The 20,948-nt window shown below is 39.1% G+C and overlaps 1 protein-coding gene across 1 annotated transcript in view; it reads right to left on the reverse strand.

Annotated features, from left to right (window-relative positions):
• The window catches only part of RPGR (retinitis pigmentosa GTPase regulator), a gene marked incomplete at its 3' end in the record, with an annotated part of 63,595 nt that overhangs the window by 15,091 nt on the left and 27,556 nt on the right, over nucleotides 1-20,948 (reverse strand). Inside the window, exons 10-14 of the mRNA XM_079727438.1 lie at nucleotides 17,221-17,318; nucleotides 16,774-16,839; nucleotides 13,390-14,337; nucleotides 2,928-3,071; nucleotides 819-876 (exon numbers count right to left, since the gene is read on the reverse strand). Coding sequence (XP_079583564.1) covers nucleotides 819-876; nucleotides 2,928-3,071; nucleotides 13,390-14,337; nucleotides 16,774-16,839; nucleotides 17,221-17,318 — 1,314 coding nt within the window. The remainder of the gene's footprint in view (nucleotides 1-818; nucleotides 877-2,927; nucleotides 3,072-13,389; nucleotides 14,338-16,773; nucleotides 16,840-17,220; nucleotides 17,319-20,948) is intronic.

Below are 20,948 nucleotides of genomic sequence, written 5' to 3' on the forward strand. Positions count from 1 at the left end.
CATAATATAGGGGTCATATAGCAAAAGCACCAATGATTTGGGTGTAGAAACTGCAGGTCCCAAGGGCAGTCACAATCTACTCTGTTCTGTGGCACCTGTTCTCTGACACCAACAGTGAGGCTTGGGAAAGGACTCCCCTGAAACGCCTGTGGTAAGATCAAAGACTCAGGTCTGGTCTCGGGGGGAAATAACTGGATGGCCTGCTGTGGCCCTAGACCAGCCTGGACATCAGCGATGGGGTCTGGCAGTGCTCATCAGACATATATATCAAGATCTGGGACAAAAGCCCAACTTAATAATACTGATTGAAAAAAAAAGTAGTAAAAAGGCTGTTCTAAACCACTTAACACTGACACATGAGCAGCCATGAAGAAGCTGTGGCAGTGATCAATGAGAACACATAAGCCTGTGTCACATATTTCATACCTTATTATGAGGGTCATGTGAGAATAAAAAGTGTAAAATAGAATACATACATGTAAGTCATAATTCTTTGGTTACAGCACACATATGCATAAATATCTGTATGTACATATGAACGTAGTATTCTATGTATCTACTTTTTTTTTTTTTTTTGCGGTACGCGGGCCTCTCACTGTCGTGGCCTCTCCCATTGCGGAGCATAGGCTCCGGACGCGCAGGCTCAGCAGCCATGGCTCACGGGCCTAGCCGCTCCTTGGCATGTGGGATCCTCCCGGACCGGGGCACGAACCCATGTCCCCTGCATCGGCAGGCGGACTCTCAACCACTGTGCCACCAGGGAAGCCCTGTATCTAGCCTTTTTAAAAGTATGCTTTTAAAGTCAAATGTGCTCACACCTTTTGGATTTTCACTGTATTCATGAATGGCCCATTCCTCTCGGTTGGCTTTTGTGTCCTATAAACAATAAAGAAACAATATAATAAAAAACATATTTGTGCTGAGCTAGAAAACCTAGTCTTGGTTTTAAGCAGGGTTCTAGAGTCAGTCTCTAGCTAACAACATAAACATGTGACAATTACTTCCCTTTGCAGGACTCTTGCCTTAAATGCTGGGTGATTGCTAATGTCTTTCCTAGCTTAAAATTGCATGATTAGGGCTTCCCTGGTGGCGCAGTGGTTAAGAATCCACCTGCCAATGCAGGGGACATGGGTTCGAGCCCTGGTCTGGGAGGATCCCACATGCCGCGGAGCATCTAAGCCCATGCGCCACAACTACTGAGCCTGCGCTCTAGAGCCCGTGAGCCACAGCTACTGAGCCATCGTGCCACAACTAATGAAGCCCATGTGCCTAGGGCCTGTGCTCCGCAATAAGAGAATCCACTGCAATGAGAAACCCACGCACCACAACGAAGAGTAGCCTCCGCTTGCCACAACAAAAGAAAGCCTGTGCGGCAACGAAGACCCAGTTCAGCCATAAATTTTAAAATAAATAAATAAATAAATAAGTAAATAAAGTTCCCTTAAAAAAATCGTATAATTAACAAGAATTGTATATTTAAGAATTCTACTCAAAGAAGATTCAGGAACATTAATTGGTATAGGAATTAGCTCAACATTTTATAATGTCAAATTGGAGTTTAATGAATCCTATGCTAAAGAATTTCAGGGATCACCATAACTGGAACTCATAAATGTTCTTTATAAAATAGAATCTTTCCCTCCCTCTTTTTTTTTTTAACATTTAATATTTATTTATTTGGTTGTGCTGGGTCTTAGTTGTGGCAGGCAGGTTCCTTAGTTGCGGCATGTGGGCTCCTTAGTTGCAGCTTGCATGCGGAATCTAGTTCCCTGACCAGGGATTGGACCCGGGCCCCCTGCGTTGGGAGCGTGGAGTCTTAACCACTGCACCACCAGGGAAGTTCCATCGTTCCCTCCCTCCGAAAGAAAACAATAACTGCTAGAACATACGTTTTCCTCAGTGAGAGGAAGGAGTCTTGGAAAAAGAAAGAAGCAAGGAAGAGAATGACCTCTTTAGCACAATACCATTTTGTAAATTGAAAAAAAATACACACAAAACAACAACACGTTTTACAATTACACATTCAAATAAAAGGACAAGCATGTTTCAGTGGTTGGCTATGTTAGGAAAAAGGGGAATGAGGCTCAAAGGGAATCAATTTAAATAAAGAGAGAAGCACCTTGCACAGACCAGTGATGATAGTGTTTCATCAATGAGAAGGCAGGATTAACTCAGAGCTCTTTGCAAGAGGTCCAAAAAATGAAATGAAAATGAATCAATACAGTATCATTCAGTTTGGGTTTCTGAATTCCATACCTCTGAAATGAATCCAGAGTAGTGCTAGCAAACGAATGATTTCAAACCTACCAGCTGTCTCCTAGCAGGGTCACTCTTAGGTATATCTGCCAAATGGAAGAGATGTTTTTGGCATCCCTAGCTCCACTTTCAGGATGACTTTCTCTTCCTCAGTGAGGCCTCCTCCCATTCCTCCTATGAATACTTTCTTCTATACCACATCTCTGCAGAACTGATAACAACCTCTAACACTGCTGTGAACAACTTTCATTTGTCCATGTCCATGTAAATATACACACGTATGTGTGCACATACACATCCCATTTCTGCCACTAGTACTGGGCTGCTAACGCTGTAATTTTATCATTTCAAGGACCTGGGGCTGAACTTCTTGGTTAATTCGTCAAGAGTGTACTAAACTGGCCCATATCAATTGATTTCCATTCATTTGAAGAACAGAATGCTACCAAGAAATGTGGAAAGAATGCTAGAGAAAAAAGAGTGTCTGATTCATAAATGTGTCAAAGCTTGTCCTATAGCACATGAACAAAGTTATTCATGGAAATATTTCTGTTCTCCAAGGAAGCTGGAATCTGCCCTCTGCAGAGACCAGGGGACCCATATGCTTTCTCTTGGGCAGAGTCTTGGGATTTAAGCACTTATCATCATACCTTTTCAATGGCTGTCAATACCTTTTTAACTGAGTTGTCGGTTTCACTGTGGTTGTCTGCAGGAACACTTTTATTGTCTCCTGTAGCTTTCTTCTCGCCTTCTAGATATTCCTTAATTTCCTCATGCACGTCTTCTGGCTCATCATCTTCTGAAAATTCGTGATCCTGTGACAAAATTGATGATCAGGGAAGAGTTAAAATTTTCTTCTTTAAAAAACAGAGATTTGATATTGCTGTCGTAAACAATTTATACCATCTCAAAGAACATATAGACTATGAATTCAAATATTAAAGTCAAAGAAATAAAATACTGAATAATCCATGCTGCATATCAAGTTACTATATTACCAAGGATTTCATGCATGTTACTCTATTTCAACATTTTCAATGACTAGGGTTCCCAAAGTTCTTTTTACCACCTATGGTAAGGTTAAAATGGAAAAACAAAATGCTTTCTGGGCTGTCTCAAAGGAATGCTTTTCAATATTAGAGAAGTTAAAAAGCTTTCTGTCTACTGTAGCATTATAACATAATCATATGTATATATTATGTTCATTTTCCAAAACAAAAGGATTTAAAATCACTTCAGAAGTACAATTCACCAATATTCACAAGAGAGAGGTAACTATAATTACTTACATTCTGGGAAAAGGATAAAGGGACATAGGCACTTTAAATTGTTTGCTCTTGGTTATTTAAAGCAGATGGAAAACCAGACAGAGCGAGAACGTAGTCCATCTGGCTCCTGTCCAGCTAATCCAAATTATAAAACAGCCTGTCTATGGATTTGATAGACTGGTAATAAATCATGTAATGCTTATTAAGTAAAGGCAGAAAATACTAGTTCTACCCTTTATTCTATACTGAGGTTTTTTTTTTGTCATTTCATATTTTGGGTGGAAAACTGCTTATTTATTGTCATTAAGAGACTGGACTCTTTATTGGATTTTTTTCCTATGCTTTTCATTTATGCACTTCACTAAAGGCATAATGACCCCTAAAATAGGTGACACAGTAAGCAATCTGTGCCATTCACTCCCTTGAAGAATGTTTTTACAAAGTTCACCTTAGCCATATTTGCCTGAGACCATATATGCCCTTTATATCCCTTCAACACTGTAACTAGCTTCTCATGGTCACCTTCCTAGTGGCTATTTGGCTAAGGATAAGCCTGACACCCAACAGAATCTTTACTGGGTGGTTTGAAAAGAATGTCTCTAATAATTAGCTCACCTTTTTTTCTGGCAAAAATACAAATTGTGAGAGTTCAGGCTAGGGAGAGAACGTGTTTGTATTTCACACCTTAGTAAAACACATAAGTGGCATCCTCAGGCCAACAGCACTAAGGGTATGGCCTAATAGCATTCCCACTGAGGACAAGCAATCTGGAAGTGAAGCCTTGAGATTTAAGGAGTTTCAGAAGTTACTCTGGGAGGGCTTAACTTAGGTTAATCAAGGTCATGAGGCAGTGCACTCAGGAGGGGAATGTGGGAGAAGGGAACAGGGTACCAGGGTAGAGAGTTACATTAAAGGATGTGCTACAAGTTTAGGTTGGGTAAGGTTAACAACAAGGTAGCTACCATTTACCAAGAACTTCTAAAGCTTTCTTTTTCTTCTGCATGATTTCCCCTCTAAGTGACATATATCATGGCTAGCCAAATGCACGTTACGGGTAGCTAAAATGATCAGAGATCATTTTACTTTGGAAGGGAATGGGAAGCAAGATTACTAGATTTAAGACTTAGGCCTGATAAACAGATGTATTCATAAATGTACATATATGAAGGCCAACTAGAAAGAACAGAGCTCCCGAGACAGAGAATTTCAGACTCTGCCCACTTATCTCCCAGAGGGAGGGTCAGTGAGCTGTATTCTATCAAAGTCCTCATTACTTGGACAGTTTGGCTAATCTAGGACCTGGGTTAATTCCAGTTGTGCTAGTTTACTAAGGTATTAATGTAACCATAGGACATCATGCTATTATAAAAAGAAACATGGAGTTATAGCTTATTTTAGAAATAAGCAAAACATCTTTTTTATAATGAACTACAATTTTACTCATTAACTTCATGTAAATCTATATCAACAATAAACTATATCACTTTCGAAGTTTGAGAAAGCTCTTAGAAAATGGCAACTGCAGTAGAAATCACATCATCAATCATGACACTTTGCACTTAATTAAGCACATTTAAAATTAATCTACATATATCTGGACAACTACTTTAAGTCACATATAGCACTTACCTTCAAACTGAAACAATTTAGGAGACTGGCAGAATACTGTCATTTTATAAAAAGAAAGGATAAAGTTTAAATACATTCTTGTCACCAGAACCACATATAATGTAAAGAGGTAATCTGGAGTGGTCAGTGAAAGTGCATCTGGTGTTAGGATCCCAGGGAAGAAGTGAATGGGCCTGGCTTCCACCAAAGGACCCTTATTTCATTGGTCAGACACAGCATGGGGAGCTGCAGTCTTTGGTCTGGCCCAGGGCAACACTTTTTACATTTCTTATGGGAAATACCAAGAAACCAAATGTTCCCCATGAGGTTTCAGTTTGCTTAAGAAACAATTACATTGTATGCTTTAAAAACTAGAGATTGCTATCAGAAGTCTGCCTAGTGGTCACCCTGGAGGGGGTGGGGGATGGGAAATGGCTGGAAGGGGATTGAAGGGGAGCTTCTAGGGAGCTGACACTGTGCTTTTCCTTGATCTGGATGTTGACTATATGGGTGTGTTCAGTTTGTGGAAAATACATTGAGCTATACATGTATGAGATATATACTTGTCTACGTATTAACGTCAAAAGAATTTTTTTTTCAAGTTAAAGACTATAAAGTGTAAAATTTTGTGCTACAATTCTGGATTCATGACATGCCTCAATGTCACAATGGGTAGAAAATGTTTTCCAAACAAGTTAAATAGAGCATAAAACTTCATATCTAAGTCATCGGGTGGAAAGTGTATATTTCAAAATCTCAATTTCAAGGTATTTTTTTTTTTGGACAAGAAGAGCTAACATGTAAGTTCAAGTTTTAACTACACTAGACATCACTGAGGCAGGCGTGGAGAGTGGGAAGGGCACTAAATACAAAGACCTAAAGACTGTTTTCCAAAGCCTTGCTCTACTACTTTTGGCCTGAGCAAGGTACCTACTTAATGTATTTCAGTCTATCTGTAAAATGGAAAAATGACATTAGCAACACCTACCTAGGAGGGTTTGTATCAAGATGAGAAAGATTGTTTACAGAGAAAATAATATGAGCAAACAATAAGTATTTGTATATAAGTAATTTTATAAAGGCCATTCTATAAAAAGATAGAATCCCAAGTATGCATTGAGGACTGTCAAAAAACAAGAAGCTTGGATGCTTTTTGCCATGTCTCAGATCTTATCAATAGAAAATAGTTCACTTAAAATGTACACTTCTTTGCTCTACCTTCTCGTACACATCCCTTTATTCTCTGCCAGGTGCCCGGTAGCCAGAGCAAGCGAGGGAAGAAGGCGGACGCCTGTCAGGAGCAGCCCCTGGATGGCAGGGAAGTGGGGGGTGGCCTCAGCTGGGCTACAGGCCAGTGTTGCCACAGGGCAAGATATTCCTAGACCCTCAGGTTTTCCAAGAGAAGTCCGGAAAAAAATTTTTTTCAATGTAAAATCTCCTGGTATTTCAATGTTGGCATCTGATTCAAATGTTTAAAAAATCACTATGTACACCAAACAAAGTAAGTCTGCAGGCCAGACTGCACCCATGGGCTGCGTGACTTCTCATTCTTCACTTCTAATGACACTACTTTATAATCTCTAAACTTTCCCTTCTTTTTGTGTGCCAATCCCTTACTTCATTCCTGTATTTTTATCACCAAATATATTACAGTTTGACTCTGATAAGTGGCCTGCAAAAATGAATGTAGTGCTCAGGGTACAGAACATCTTGCTGGTTCACAGTTTTATTCTTGTTTTCAGTTTTACTCTATCATTTTCCCCCTCTTTTTCCTTAGATGATTTACCTTCCTCGTTATCTTAAACAAATGCATGATCCATGATTACACTTTATGTGTGAATTATTTTTTAACTATGTGATAAAAACATTAGGATACAGAGGGAAATCTGTGGTCCCGTGACAGCACTAATATCTAAATTTAGGCTACCCATGTGAGTACCATCAGCCTTTCGTCGTGGTTCAAATGTTAAGGGGCAGTATTTGACCCATGTATGGTGTGTAATCATAGTTTCACTCTACCCCATATTTAAGGGTTATCATTATCCATTTCATTCCCATGGATCTACCTCCGTAAGCTAATTTTTTTGGGGTTGCTACGCTGTATTTAAACAAAAGTAAGGTTTACAGGCACACGAAACTAAATTAAACTCATGCACATCAGCCAGTGACTTGGAGATTCATGAGGGTAGCACTGTACCTGACTTGGTAGGTATGATCAGAGAGGATAATTAGAGTGATGCAGGTTAGCATTTGCTGAGTACCCCTAACATGTTCCATGTGTTAACTAATGTAAATATCAAAAGATCCCCCCCTTTACTAAAAGAGGGATATTAAGACTCAGAAAGGTTAAAAAAAAAAAAAACTTTTCCAGGTGTCCCCTTAGCTAATCAGTGAAGGGCTGGGTTTGGAACTCAGCCCTACTAGACTACAGAGCCCATGCTCTGAACCAAACTCTGCCCAAATAATTTGCAGACCATAATGGCTGCCCTCAGAGTTGTTTCCTCACCACCCCGCCCCACCCACTGATATTTAAAGCATTGCATACTCCTCTTTTTTGTTGATAAGCTCACTTCAGCAATACCCTATTCTTATGTACCATCGTATATAATAACAGCAAATAAAAATTTAGAATTTTTCCCCCCAGAGCACCAAAGTCTCTGGAACATACATCTCCCTTCCTAAATTGAGAAATATGCCAGTAGAGCTCTTTGATGTTTATTTCTCAAAATCTAGTTCTGATTCTATGTCTCTGAAAAATGGACTTCCTGGAGTTCACTCTTTGATGTCAACGTGGGCTCTGCCCCAGACCCTCTCTGCAGCCCTCCACTGCTCCTTCTTCCTTGGCTTTGGGGGCCCCTCTGTTTCTTAGAAAGTGTTCTTACCCTTCCTCCTTCTCAGGCTTCCCTTTTTCAACCTCCCCTTACCTGCTGATGTTTCCCTGAATTCTCTTCAGTTCTCTTTTCACAATACGAATGTTGCCTCTCATTCAAATCCACAGTTTTTAACTACATTTATAAGCCGCTGATACTCAGCATCTTCCCTGAGCTCCAGACCCAGATGTATAACTGCCTGCTGAACATCTCCTGGACCAACAAGCCCCCAAGCAGTCTCCTCAATGTGCCCCTACTCCTCAGTTCTCAGTCTCCGTGAATGGCACTCTTTCTTCCCAACTCTCCAAGCCAGAAATAAGAAAAGCTTGGACTTTACCTCCCTCCGAGCTCCATATCCTTACTAAGCTCTCCAATTCTATCCACAACTCTCTCTCAGTAATACATGTCCGCAACTCTCCATCCCACTGTCCTAGTGCAGCCCTTCTTCAGTCTCTGCCTGGTCTACTGTAACTGCCTTCTGACTGCTATCCCTGACCCCGGTCCTGTTCCCTTCTAATCCACCCTCCATATTGCTGCCAGAATGACGCTACAAAAGCCCAAGTGTGATCATCTTACTCTTTTTTTAACATCTTTTACAAACACAGAAGCTCTTGTGCCCCTCTATCCAGGTCAAAGGATACTCTAGGCTGCAGTCACACTGAAACACTCTCCTGGCTTCCGTCAGCCTGGCTCTCATTACCCTGCCCCCTCTTTTAGGTTTTACTTTTCGTGACTCAGTTCATGTTTCACCATCACTCCCAGGAAGCCCTTTCCTTGTTTTTCCGAGTGGCAGCTGAAGTGCCACCCCTGAAGCACTCTACTGTGCTGGTAAATTTTCTGGTCAGCCTGTAGAAACAGCCAAGAATTCCTTGAGATCAGGAGCCATATCTTATAAAAAGCACTTTCTTCTTATTAACTAAGGGATTTAATGGAGGAAAGCCATAGATTTGTTTTCAAATCATATTTTTATCTTTGGGCAGTCTTGGCTAATAACATGGGGGTATCAGGAAATATAAGGGCACTGTTAATCAGGTTAAGGCAGAGTCATAGCAACTCTTTTTTTTTTTTTTTTTTTTTTTGCATTACGTGGGCTTCTCACTGCTGTGGCCTCTCCCGTTGCGGAGCACAGGCTCTGGACGCGCAGGCCCAGCAGCCATGGCTCACGGGCCTAGCCGCTCCGCGGCATGTGGGATCTTCCCAGACCGGGGCACGAACCCGTGTCCCCTGCATCGGCAGGCGGACTCTCAACCACTGCGCCACCAGGGAAGCCCCATAGCAACTCTTTTTACCTGGTGTTCTTTCAAGAAATCTATACCTACCTAACATCCCTGATAGGTTAGAGGGGCACAGGAAGTTGATTGTAAGCAGCCCTCACTTCTTGAGATCCACCTGATTCGGGGTAGCTTCTGTTCCCTTTTTGGTGCTTGGTACATAAATATTTGTCGACTGAATAATATGTACCAACTATAAGTTATGTGTCAGGTACTGGGCATATAATATCACATTTAACTTTCACAATGGAAAGAATGAAGGAAGGAATTACAGCACCTTTCTCCGAGGTAGCATTTTATTTTTAATCTACATGTATACAGAAAATTTATTTCTATAGTGAAATAATAGAAAACATTTCCATTGCACTCACCTGGAGCGCTGCTGGTCAGCAGCAGCAGATGTTTCTGTGGTACTCCTTTGTAGCTTACCTTATTTTTCTGCCAGAGTCCTCATTTGAAACTGTAATTCAATGGATTTTACATATACAACTCACACTTGCCTCAAAAATGATCACTGATAAACTACAGTAAAAGCATTATCAACTAGAAGATGGGGACAATAAAGAGGAACTAGTTATTCCAATCTACTTAACCAACTATTAATTCAGGTCTGAAAATGACTAGGCCAGTGCTCTTTTGACCAGAGTACCAGGCATGCATGAATTACTGCTTCTAAAAGAGCACAAAAATTTTTTTGGCCAGGGAAATGTGAAGAAATGGGTAAGAAATGCTGTTTGTAATTGGTTATCTAGACTGGTTCAAATTCTGAGATGCACATATTTTAAGAACATCATTTCAGTATTTCCGGCTGATTATCTCTTTAGTGGAAGATGAATGCCCATAGCTTTAACATTGGTAACTTGAGTTTAAGAGTTTCTCATCTCCTTGGAGGTTTTTCCTTTATGAACTCCACTTCTGTCATCCATCTTATCTAATCTTAAGTCTACTTCTAAGATAACCACGTTTTGCACTAGATTTAACAACACAGCACATACATTTTAATCAAGGTATTAATTCAATTCTACTAACACTAATGAATGTGGTAGAATTTGCTAGAACACTGCAATGCCAAATCCGCATATTTGGTTAGTTAGTGGAAGCTACCAGAGAGCCTTGCAGCTAAGACAAAATTTATAACTCCTAGGAATTTCTTCACTTCCTATCCTAGTCTTTCTCCTCATATTCTTTCTCACTCATGAAAAATCAAATGTGCAAAGAATTCAACTACACAAAATTCACAGGATGTTTACCATCACAATCCTCCTTGATAAAAGAAAGTATAAGAAATTCCTCATGTCTAAGATATAGAAAGGACTGGGGAAGGAAAGCTATGAATAAACAATAATGAAACAAACTAGCTGCACTACATACAACGGAATTACTCTAGTGGAAATCTAGCCTCTCTAAAATTCAATATCTAATATTAGTTTCTCTTTTCACAGACAACTACTGACTGTATACATTTAATTTTTATTTTACTTGAAACATTCTGACAAGCAGCAAACAGAGAATTATAGAATAGTGAATGAAGAATACACTGAAGGTAAGTAATAGACACTGGGAATGGCAGTACTGGGAATGAAGGTCTGACAGTACAGTGAAAGCTCAGAAATGATAGGAGCTTAGAAGCACAGAATTACGGAAGACAAAAGACATTAAAGGTGTCATAACTTTTTAAGAGTAAAGAACATTTCATAGAAAACTAGATTAATTGTAAAGTATAATTTTTCTTCCTTAAAAAATTCTTATGCAAATAACAAACGTTAGAATGAAAGAATCTAAGAGTTACAAAGGGCTATAGTTATCATATCATCTAATCCATTCTATTTTACAGATAAGGAAACTGAAGCCCAATGAGTAGCTTTGCTTGGCAATAAATACTTAAAGTTTTTCATACTTTCACAATATACGTTCATCTCCATTTCATTAGATATTCTGTCATTTACCAAACAGTAACTAAAAGAGACATTAGAGTCTAAGTTCTGAACCCAGCTGTCACTTTGTAGATTGCTGCAAAAAGGACACATAAAAGGTAAAAAGACAGCACTATTTTTTTTTTAAATGTGAATTCCTCATTTTAGCTTTAGAATACCACCCATTCTTATAAAATTATTCTATACGGTAGGGAAACTGTAATCATAGACTGAAAAAACTATGCTAACATAGTTATAAGAAATTAGACGTTTTTATAACCCTTAAAGATCTGTGCCACTTTTAAAGGGACTTACTTGTATACACAAAATGCTTGTACAATATACTCCTGTTTCCTAAAACCGTCTTTAATGAGGAATAATAGTATTAATTACATACTATGATCTTTTGATATTTTCTAGTTATATATTTATAATTCGGGGGAAAATACACCAAAATATTAGTTTAAGAGAAGCCAAAATTTACCAGTGCCTCAAGTTATCTTTATCCGTTTCTACTGTACCACAGGTAAGGTAACCATGACATAAAATCAATATAACAGAATGAGTGCCTATTCTTCATAATGTGTTCAAGTTGTTTGGCTGGACATAATCAGGTCAGATTTAAAGTTTGTTACTTCAATTCCAAATAATGTGGTAATACATTATTCCAAAATGTTTTGGAACCTGGTGGCCCATTTTCTAAGAGTTGTTTTGACTGCACTGGCATTTTGAACCTCTGTACTTCATGCTCTTTCCCCTTTCTTTCCCTGTTAGTAATAAACTTTTTTGGATATGTTTTATCTTTGTCATATTTCACAGATCCTCTCATCTTGCTCCCTTTGCTGGATTCTCTTCCACCACCCTGTCTTCCCTGCCTTCCACTTTCTTCATTGCCTCTCTCCTGGTACTTTCCCTCCTCTTCCTCATCGTCCTCCTCTTCTTCCTTCTCCCCTTCTCTCCTGCTGTTTTCTTCCTCTTTCCTCTCCCTCACTGCCCCCTCCTTCTTTTCCCTTTCCTTGCCTTCCCCCTCTCCCTGCTCCTCTCCTTCCCCCTCCTCCCCCTCTCCTTCTTCCTCTTCTCCTTCTTCCCCCTCTTCTCCCCCTTCTTCCCCCTCTTCTCCCTTCCCCTCTGCTTCCTGCCCCTCCCCCTCTTCCTCTCCTTCCCCCTCTCCCCCCTCCTCCCCCTCTCTTTCTTCCTCTTCTCCTCCTTCTTCCTCCTCCTCTCCCTCCCCCTCTGCTTCCTGCCCCTCCTCCTCTCCTTCCTCCTCTTCCCCTTCTCCTTCCCCTTCTCCCTCCTCCTCTCCTCCTTCCTCCTCCCCCTCTTCTTCTCCTCCTTCTTCCCCCTCTTCTCCCTTCCCCTCTGCTTCCTGCCCCTCCCCCTCCCCCTCTCCCTCTCCTTCCCCCTCTCCCTCCTCCTCCCCCTCTCTTTCTTCCTCTTCTCCTCCTTCTTCCTTCTCTTCTCCCTCCCCGTCTGCTTCCTGCCCCTCCTCCTCTCCTTCCTCCTCCTCCCCTTCTCCTTCCTCCTCTCCCTCCTCCTCCTCTCCTTCCCCCTCTCCCTCCTCCTCCTCTCCTTCCCCCTCCCCCTCTCTTTCCCCCTCTCCCTCCCCGTCTCCTTCCTCCTCCTCTCCTTCTTCTCCTTCCTCCTCTCCTTCTTCTCCTCCCTCCTCTGCTCCCCCTTCTCCCTCCTGCTCATCTCCCTCCTCCTCTCCTCCCTCTCCCTCCTCCTCTCCCCCCTCTTCTTCCTGCCCTTCCTTTTCTCCTTCCTGCCCCTCCCCCTCTTCTACTTCCTCCCCCTTCCCCTCCTGCTCTTCCTCCCCCTCTCCTTTCTCTTCTTCCTCTTTCTCTTCTCTCTTCTCCTCTCCTTCTTTGTCTTCTCCCCCCTCTTCCTCCTTGCCTTCCTCCTCCTCTCCTTCCCCCCCTGCTTGCTCGCTCCCTTCCCCTTCCTCCAGCCCTTTGTTTCTTTCCTCCTGATGGCCCTGTTCCCTCTCCTTTTGCTCCCGTTCCTCCTCCTCTTTCAGGTCTTTCTCTCCCTTACCCAGGCTCTCCGTTTCTCCTCCCCCCTTGTCTTTCTCCTCCTCCCCCTCCTCACTTCCTGTTCCACTCCTCTGTTCCACTCCTGAATTACCCTCCTTCCCGATTCCCTCACCTCCACCTTCAGGCACGTGCTCTGCCTCTCCCCCTGGCTTTCCCTCGCCTTCACTCACCCCTGCTCTGTCTGTAAGGTCATCTGACAGGAGCTTTGCTTCCTCCTCCTCTTTTTCTCCAGGCACCTCCTCATTTATCTCTATCTCTTGCTCTTCTATTCCACTTCCTTCTGAATCATCTTCTCTTTCCTGCTCCTCTGGGATGTCTGATATGTGGTCACCCTTAAAACCATATTTTGCCATGTATTTGGACATTCTGTGTTCGATCTCTTCCTCATGTCCTTGTTCAATAAATTTTCTGCTATACCGCAAGTTTTGGTCAGTTTCCACTTCATCCTCTTTCTCTCCACTGCTAAATTCTATTGATTCAGGCTGCTTGAATCCATCAGCTGTACCCTGCTGACTTTCACCTTCACCTTCCAAGTAACTGTCTGGCTCCTCTATAGATTCTCTTTCACTGTCAAAGATCATATCTCGCTTGTTACTTTTACTTTCCTTAACAAAGTTTTTATTTTCTTCATCCTCAATGTTCATGTCTCTATTTGGTAAGTTGTCAAGGAATGTATCAATATTTTTTCTATTCTCTTCACTTTTTCTTAAATCATTCAGACCTGTCATTTTCACCAGACCAGTTTCCTTCTCAGAGACTATTTCTTCCACTTCTGAATCCTTCTGACTTTGTCCTTCATCACTTTCCTTTTCTATTTCCTTACTATTAAGTGGATAGACACCATGCTTATTTTCATGTCTAAATATCCCTTTTTGCAAACTCTCTGCACTGGTGTTGGCCTGAGGCCTTTGCTGGCCTGAGTTGTTACCTACGTCCTCAACTGAAAATGCTTCCATTGTCACAGCTGCTTGCTTCACGTACATTCCTTTTGCCAAAAGTTGTTTATATGCTTTCCCTTCTTTCATCTTTTTGGACATCTCTTCACTTTCATATTCATTACTACCGTCATTTTCAGTATGAGCTGTATGCTGCTTCAGTTTCTTAATTGTTTCTTGTTTCTGTAAATGTTTTGAAGTAATCGTCATACTACTATTAGTTGACAAAGGTAACTTATCTATTACAAAATACTGCCAAGATTTTGCATTATTATACATTTCAGTAGAATAAAAATGCCCAGTTTTATCAGACGTTTTGCTCAGATTTTGGTTTTTTGGGGGGATAATTTATGCCACTCTCTAAGTCTGTGGAACATCTAATTTTGATTTAGTAACATATATCTGTGTTTAACTTTCAAATTTACCACCTGCCTTAACTTTGCCATTATGCACAGTACCATCAATATTTATTCTCTGCCCCTTTTCTTAATCTGAATCAATTCTTAAATATATTTCCAGACTGATTTTGCAAAATATTGTTAAAAAATGTACGGTTTTCTACCTTCCCTATCGTTTTGTCAAATTTTGATTGGTCTTTTGATTCCGTGAAATTCTCAAAATTAAAGAAAATATGAAATTTTTAAAAATTTGAAATAATGAATAACTTATTTCTAGAAGAAAAAAATCTGAAATGAAAACTATAAATGAGAAAGTTCCTTGGTGGCCTAGTGGTTAGGATTTGGCGCTTTCACTGAAGAGGCCCAGGTTCAATCCCACATGCCGCAGCCAAAATACAAACACCCCCAAAAAAACAACAACAAAAACAACTACAAATGAAATGTTTTTATCAACACACTAGATAATAATTAATATATTTTTCTTTTCTAAACAAAATCCTTTGAGTTCTCAAATTTTTGACCCTCTTCCTTTTATCTACTATATTCTTTAATTATAATAATTTGCATACATAAAAAACACTATGAGAAAAAAATACTTAAGGTAAAATATAAGATTTTATAAAAGCTTTATAAACTTTTATAAAAAACATATAATGAAACATTGAGATTTTAATGGTACATTAAGAATATGAAATTAATTTCCTGCTGGACAAAATAAGGCAAAAATCAAATTGCTGACCTAAATTCTACAAGCCAAATGGATTGAAATAGTCAATGAATTTGGGTCTCTAGATAGTAAAACTTACTAAATCAAGTTTTATAAATTGTGATGAGTGCTAGGCCTAGGAAGAGGTCATTTTTCGCTAAGTAAATTATTAAAACAGCACAAGTTAAAAATTAATATATAAAAAATACTATAATAAATCTTTTTTTATTTACTAAAAATACCTAGGCTTGGTAGGGCCTCCACTTAAAAGGACTATGTGAAGTATACAATATATGTCGGTTTAAAAGAAAGTGCTTTCCTTTTCTGTTTGTTCTAGGTGTCTTCTTTAAAAAGTCATGATTCTTTCAAGAGCCCTAAGAGAGACAGGGGCCCAGCTGCCAGAAATAACTTCTAAATGTATGTGCCTAGCACAATAAAGCAGCACAGAAGAGGCGGAGCCCAGAGTCTAAGAGGAAGGAAAGACATACAGAAGATGTCTGCTTGGAAGTATAGTCAAGTCAATAGATCAGTCAGTCACTGAGCTTCCATAACTGTGTTAGGAGAAAAGCTCTCCCATATTCAAAAATAATGCGGTTATTCACCATGGCTCTCAGTAAAATATAGATAGGACTAATGAGGATTGGCACTAAATTTTTATAATTTAGCAAGATTCTCTTGGATTTCAGTGACTTTGATTTTAAGGATTTTTATTTTAACAATGTGGCAAAGGCACTAGAAATAGAAATAAATGTTTTCTGCAGCCTTCGTCCTTCAATTTACATTTCTCTAATTTATTTTTCTAAACTTCAACCCTTCATCCTTTCACATCACACTGGTCCTTAAAGCCAGGAAAAGCAAATGATTTCAGGACAGGCCTTTATCTCTTCAGGGTTGTGAAAACCAGAATATTCCTTCCTCTTGCTATTCATTTGTTATTCATTAAAGGTCTCTCTTTATCACCCACTCATAGTTTCTGACTAATTTCCAAATGTTTAATCTTGTTTTTATGCTACCAATTCCTTGATAAATTAAAGCCTATTCCAAACATTGTAAAAGCAATTACCAAATATTTCAACTAAAACCACAAAATTTTAGAGCTAGAAAAGATGTTAATATCATCCTGTAAGGTCAGCAAGGTAACTCCCCCAAAGTCATACTCAACCAAAGTGTGAGAGGCACTCCTAAACAGCAGCCTCTTCCAATACTTAAGAACTGTGATAAAAATCTTTTGCCTTGATGGTAACAAAGTATGGCTATCGTCACTTGTTAGTGACGATTTGCTCCAAAGAGCAAATTTCGGCAGTGAAATTCTGCCACTCTTGTTGCATCACAGAAAATACACACCAACAGAACAAGCCCAAATTGAGGCTATATATATTGTATCCCCGTCTTTTAAATCCTAAAGTAAGTGAATGCTTACCTTTCTTGTGTTCTTTCCAGAAACCTTTCAAGAAAAATCTAAATAATTTAAACTATTCTTACCCATCATAGTGAAAATAACTCTCTATATTATACCTTTTGTTTTTGAATTGGTGATAATTTTAATGATTTTTCATTGGAATTCAGGCTCATCATATGTGTCTGAAATAAATTAAAAAATATGTTCTAAAAAGAATAGAGACTATATATATGATTATATATTTATACATATGATTATATATTTATATATATGATTATATATTTTTTAAAAATATATAAATGAAATTAACACAAAACAGTTCATATAGTCATATAATCAACTCTCAACTGCATACTAATAATGTGAGAGTTGAAATGAATTTTACTGTATGTAACCTATACCTCAATAAAGCTGATTTTAAAATAATGAATGAAACCAAAACCAAAACAAAAGCTTTTCTATGTATATAACGGCTTAGGAAGTAGACATACATATACACAGACATACATATACAAATACATGAGGAACTTATATCTATATCACATAAATAGGAAAACCATTACCATATTTAAGACATCAGTAGTTTCTCCAAGGCTTTCTGAATCCTCTGCTGAAAAACTGTCTGTCTCTTTCCCTTTGGTTATTTTATGTTGAAAATAATCTGAATGATTAAAAGAGAGAAGAGAAAACAAGAGTTCAACAGAAAAGTGAAAGACAACTAGACAATAAACAGAAATTATTCTGTAATATAAAAGTAGTTATAATTTTACTTAACGTCCTTTAACCTAACCTCATATTAAGGGAACTGAACAGAATTCATTCACAGTGATAACAGGTTTTAAAATATTTTTGAAAATTTAAAAACTATGACACTGATGAGATAACAATTGCTTCATTCATGTGAACAGGCAAACATTATTCCTTTGGGGTAAATACTACCCAGGTATCAAGCACTGTTATGGCCAGACCCCAAAAAGATCCCCAACAACCCATATCCTCTGCTATGTATCAAGCACTGTGATGGCCAGACCCCAAAAAGATCCCCAACAACCCATATCCTCTGCTATGCATACCTCTGTGGAGTTCCCTTCCACATTTTACCAGGTTGGTCTGTATGGCCAATAAAAAAAAAGCAAATATAACTGTGATGCTATTGTGGCTTATGTCTCAGTTCTCTCTCCTTCTCTCTCTCTCGCGCGTGCACACATGCACTTTCTTGGAAGCCATGTCATAAGCATCCCCAGGGAGAAGCCCATGTGCTGAGGGAGTGAAGCCTCCTGCTGATGGCCACATGAGTGAGCTTGAAAGAGGATCCTCCAGCCTCAGTCAAGCCTTCAGATGACTGCAGCCCCATCTGACAATGTGACTGCAACTACATGAAATACCCTGAGCCAGAACCACTCAGCTAGACTGTTCCTGGATTCTCAACCCTTAGAAACTGTGTGAGATAGTAAATGTTTGTTGTTTTAACCTAAGTTTTAGGATCATTTCTTATGTAGCAACACAAAACTAGCACAAGGACCTGGAAACTTTTATAGAAAACTGCAGGGTTATTACATCATAAAGCAGATAATTAAAAGTTACAAGTTTTATTTGACCTTACATTTTTCTCAATTACCATACCCCCATGTAGCACACATATAATTATTTGAGAGGAGCTCCTTAATGAAGTCTTCACTAAAAATGCCAGTCCACAGTGATCTCTCCCTTGTAAATTCATTCAATTCAAATGAACAAATAATCAGTCTGTCTTTATTCCATGTGAGGTATTACGTAGGAGATATCAACTTAAGTAACTACTAAATCTTAATGAACTTATAGTCTAGAAAGGAATACAAAACATATTATATAGGGGAATGAGAAATCACATCCAAATGTTGGGAATCAGGAAATGTTTCACTAAGGAGTTACAGTGAATGATGGGTAAGTAGAATTCTGAGACGCAGAGATGGAGGTGGATGGGGAAGAAAATAAGCCTAGTGCTAAAAGAAGCTGTGGAATGGCTTGTGTTGAAGGCTTACCGTGTACTTGGAACATATGCTTTTATACATGTCAGGTTAATGTCATGGCAATAAGAGAGCTAAGTGTTACATCCCCATTTCACAAATGAATAAATTAAGGTTCAGTGACTCTTTTGGTGTCAAGTGTCAATCTCAAGTCTGCCTTGACTTCACAGCCTTTTCACTCAGTCTGACTGCGAAGAGCTCAGTTTGATTAAAATCAGGGGGCAGCAACCTTTTTCTGTCAAAGGCCACATGTTAAACATTATAGGCTTTGTGGCCGTACAGTCTCTGTCCTGATTATGCAAACTCCGCCACTGAAATGTGAAAGTAGTCACAGACAATACATAAATTAATGGGCATGACTGGCTTCTAATAAACTTTATAAAAACCAGTGGCTGACAACCTGGAAGAAATGGACAAATTCTTAGAAAAGCACAACCTTCTGAGACTGAACCAGGAAGAAATAGAAAATATAAACAGACCAATGACAAGCACTGAAATTGAAACTGTGATAAAAAATCTTCCAACAAACAAAAGCCCAGGACCAGATGGCTTCACAGGCGAATTCTATCAAACATTTAGAGAAGAGCTAACACCCATCCTTCTCAAACTCTTCCAAAATATAGCAGAGGGAGGAACACTCCCAAACTCATTCTACGAGGCCACCATCACTCTGATACCAAAACCAGACAAAGATGTCACAAAAAAAGAAAACTACAGGCCAATATCACTGATAAAACACAGATGCAAAAATGCTCAACAAAATACAGGCACGCAGAATCCAACATCACATTAAAAGGATCACACCATGATCAAGTGGGTTTTATCCCAGGATTGCAAGGATTCTTCAATATACGCAAATCAATCAATGTGATACAGCATATTAACAAATTGAAGAATAAAACTCATATGATCATCTCAATAGACGCAGAGAAAGCTTTGGACAAAATTCAACACCCGTTTATGATAAAAACTCTCCAGAAAGTTGGCATAGAGGGAACCTACCTCAACATAATAAAGGCCATATATGACAAACCCACAGCCAACCTCATTCTCAATGGTGAAAAACTGAAAGCATTTCCTCTAAGATCAGGAACAAGACAAGGTGGTCCACTCTCACCACTATTATACAACATAGTTTTGTAAGTTTTAGCCATAGCAATCAGAGAAGAAAAAGAAATAAAAGGAATCCAAATCGGAAAAGATGAAGTAAAGCTGTCACTGTCTGCAGGTGACATGATACTATACATAGGGAATCCCAAAGATGCTACCAGAAAACTACTAGAGCTAATCAATGAATTTGGTAAAGTAGCAGGATACAAAATTAATGCACAGAAATCTCTTGCATTACTATACACTAATGATGAACAATCTGAAAGAGAAATGAAGGAGACACTCCCATTTACCACTGCAACAAAAAGAATAAAATACCTAGGAATAAACCTACCTAGGGAGACCAAAGACCTGTATGCAGAAAATTATAAGACACTGATGAAAGAAATTAAAGATGATACCAACAGATGGAGAGGTATACCATATTCTTGGATGGGAAGAATCAACATTGTGAAAATGACTATACTACCCAAAGCAATCTATAGATTCAATGCAATCCTTATCAAACTACCAATGGCATTTTTCACAGAACTAGAACAAAAAATTTCACTATTTGTATGGAAACATAAAAGACCCCGAATAGGCAAAGGAATCTTGAGAAAGAAAAACGAAGCTGGAGGAATCAGGCTCCCTGACTTCAGACTATACTACAAAGCTACAGTTATCAAGACAGTATGGTACTGGCACAAAAATAGAAATATAGATCAATGGAACAGGATAGAAAGCCCAGAGATAAACCCACGCACGTATGGTCACCTTATCTTTAATAAAGGAGGTAGGAATATACAATGGAGAAAAGACAGCCTCTTCAATAAGTGGTGCTGGGAAAACTGGACAGATACATGTAAAAGAATGAAATTAGAACACTCCCTAACACCATACACAAAAATAAACTCAAAGTGGATTAAAGACCTAAATGTAAGGTCAGACATTATCAAACTCTTAGAGGAAAACATAGGCAGAACACTCTATGAGATACATCACAGCAAAATCCTTTTTGACCCACCTCCTAGAGAAATGGAAATAAAAACAAAAATAAACAAATGGGACCTAATGAAACTTCAAAGCTTTTGCACAGCAAAGGAAACCATAAACAAGACCAAAAGACAACCCTCAGAATGGGAGGAAATATTTGCAAATGAAGCAACTGACAAAGGATTAATCTCCAAAATTTA

This window comes from Hyperoodon ampullatus (genome assembly GCF_949752795.1).
Source record: "Hyperoodon ampullatus genome assembly, chromosome: X".
NCBI classification, from domain to species: domain Eukaryota; kingdom Metazoa; phylum Chordata; class Mammalia; order Artiodactyla; family Ziphiidae; genus Hyperoodon; species Hyperoodon ampullatus.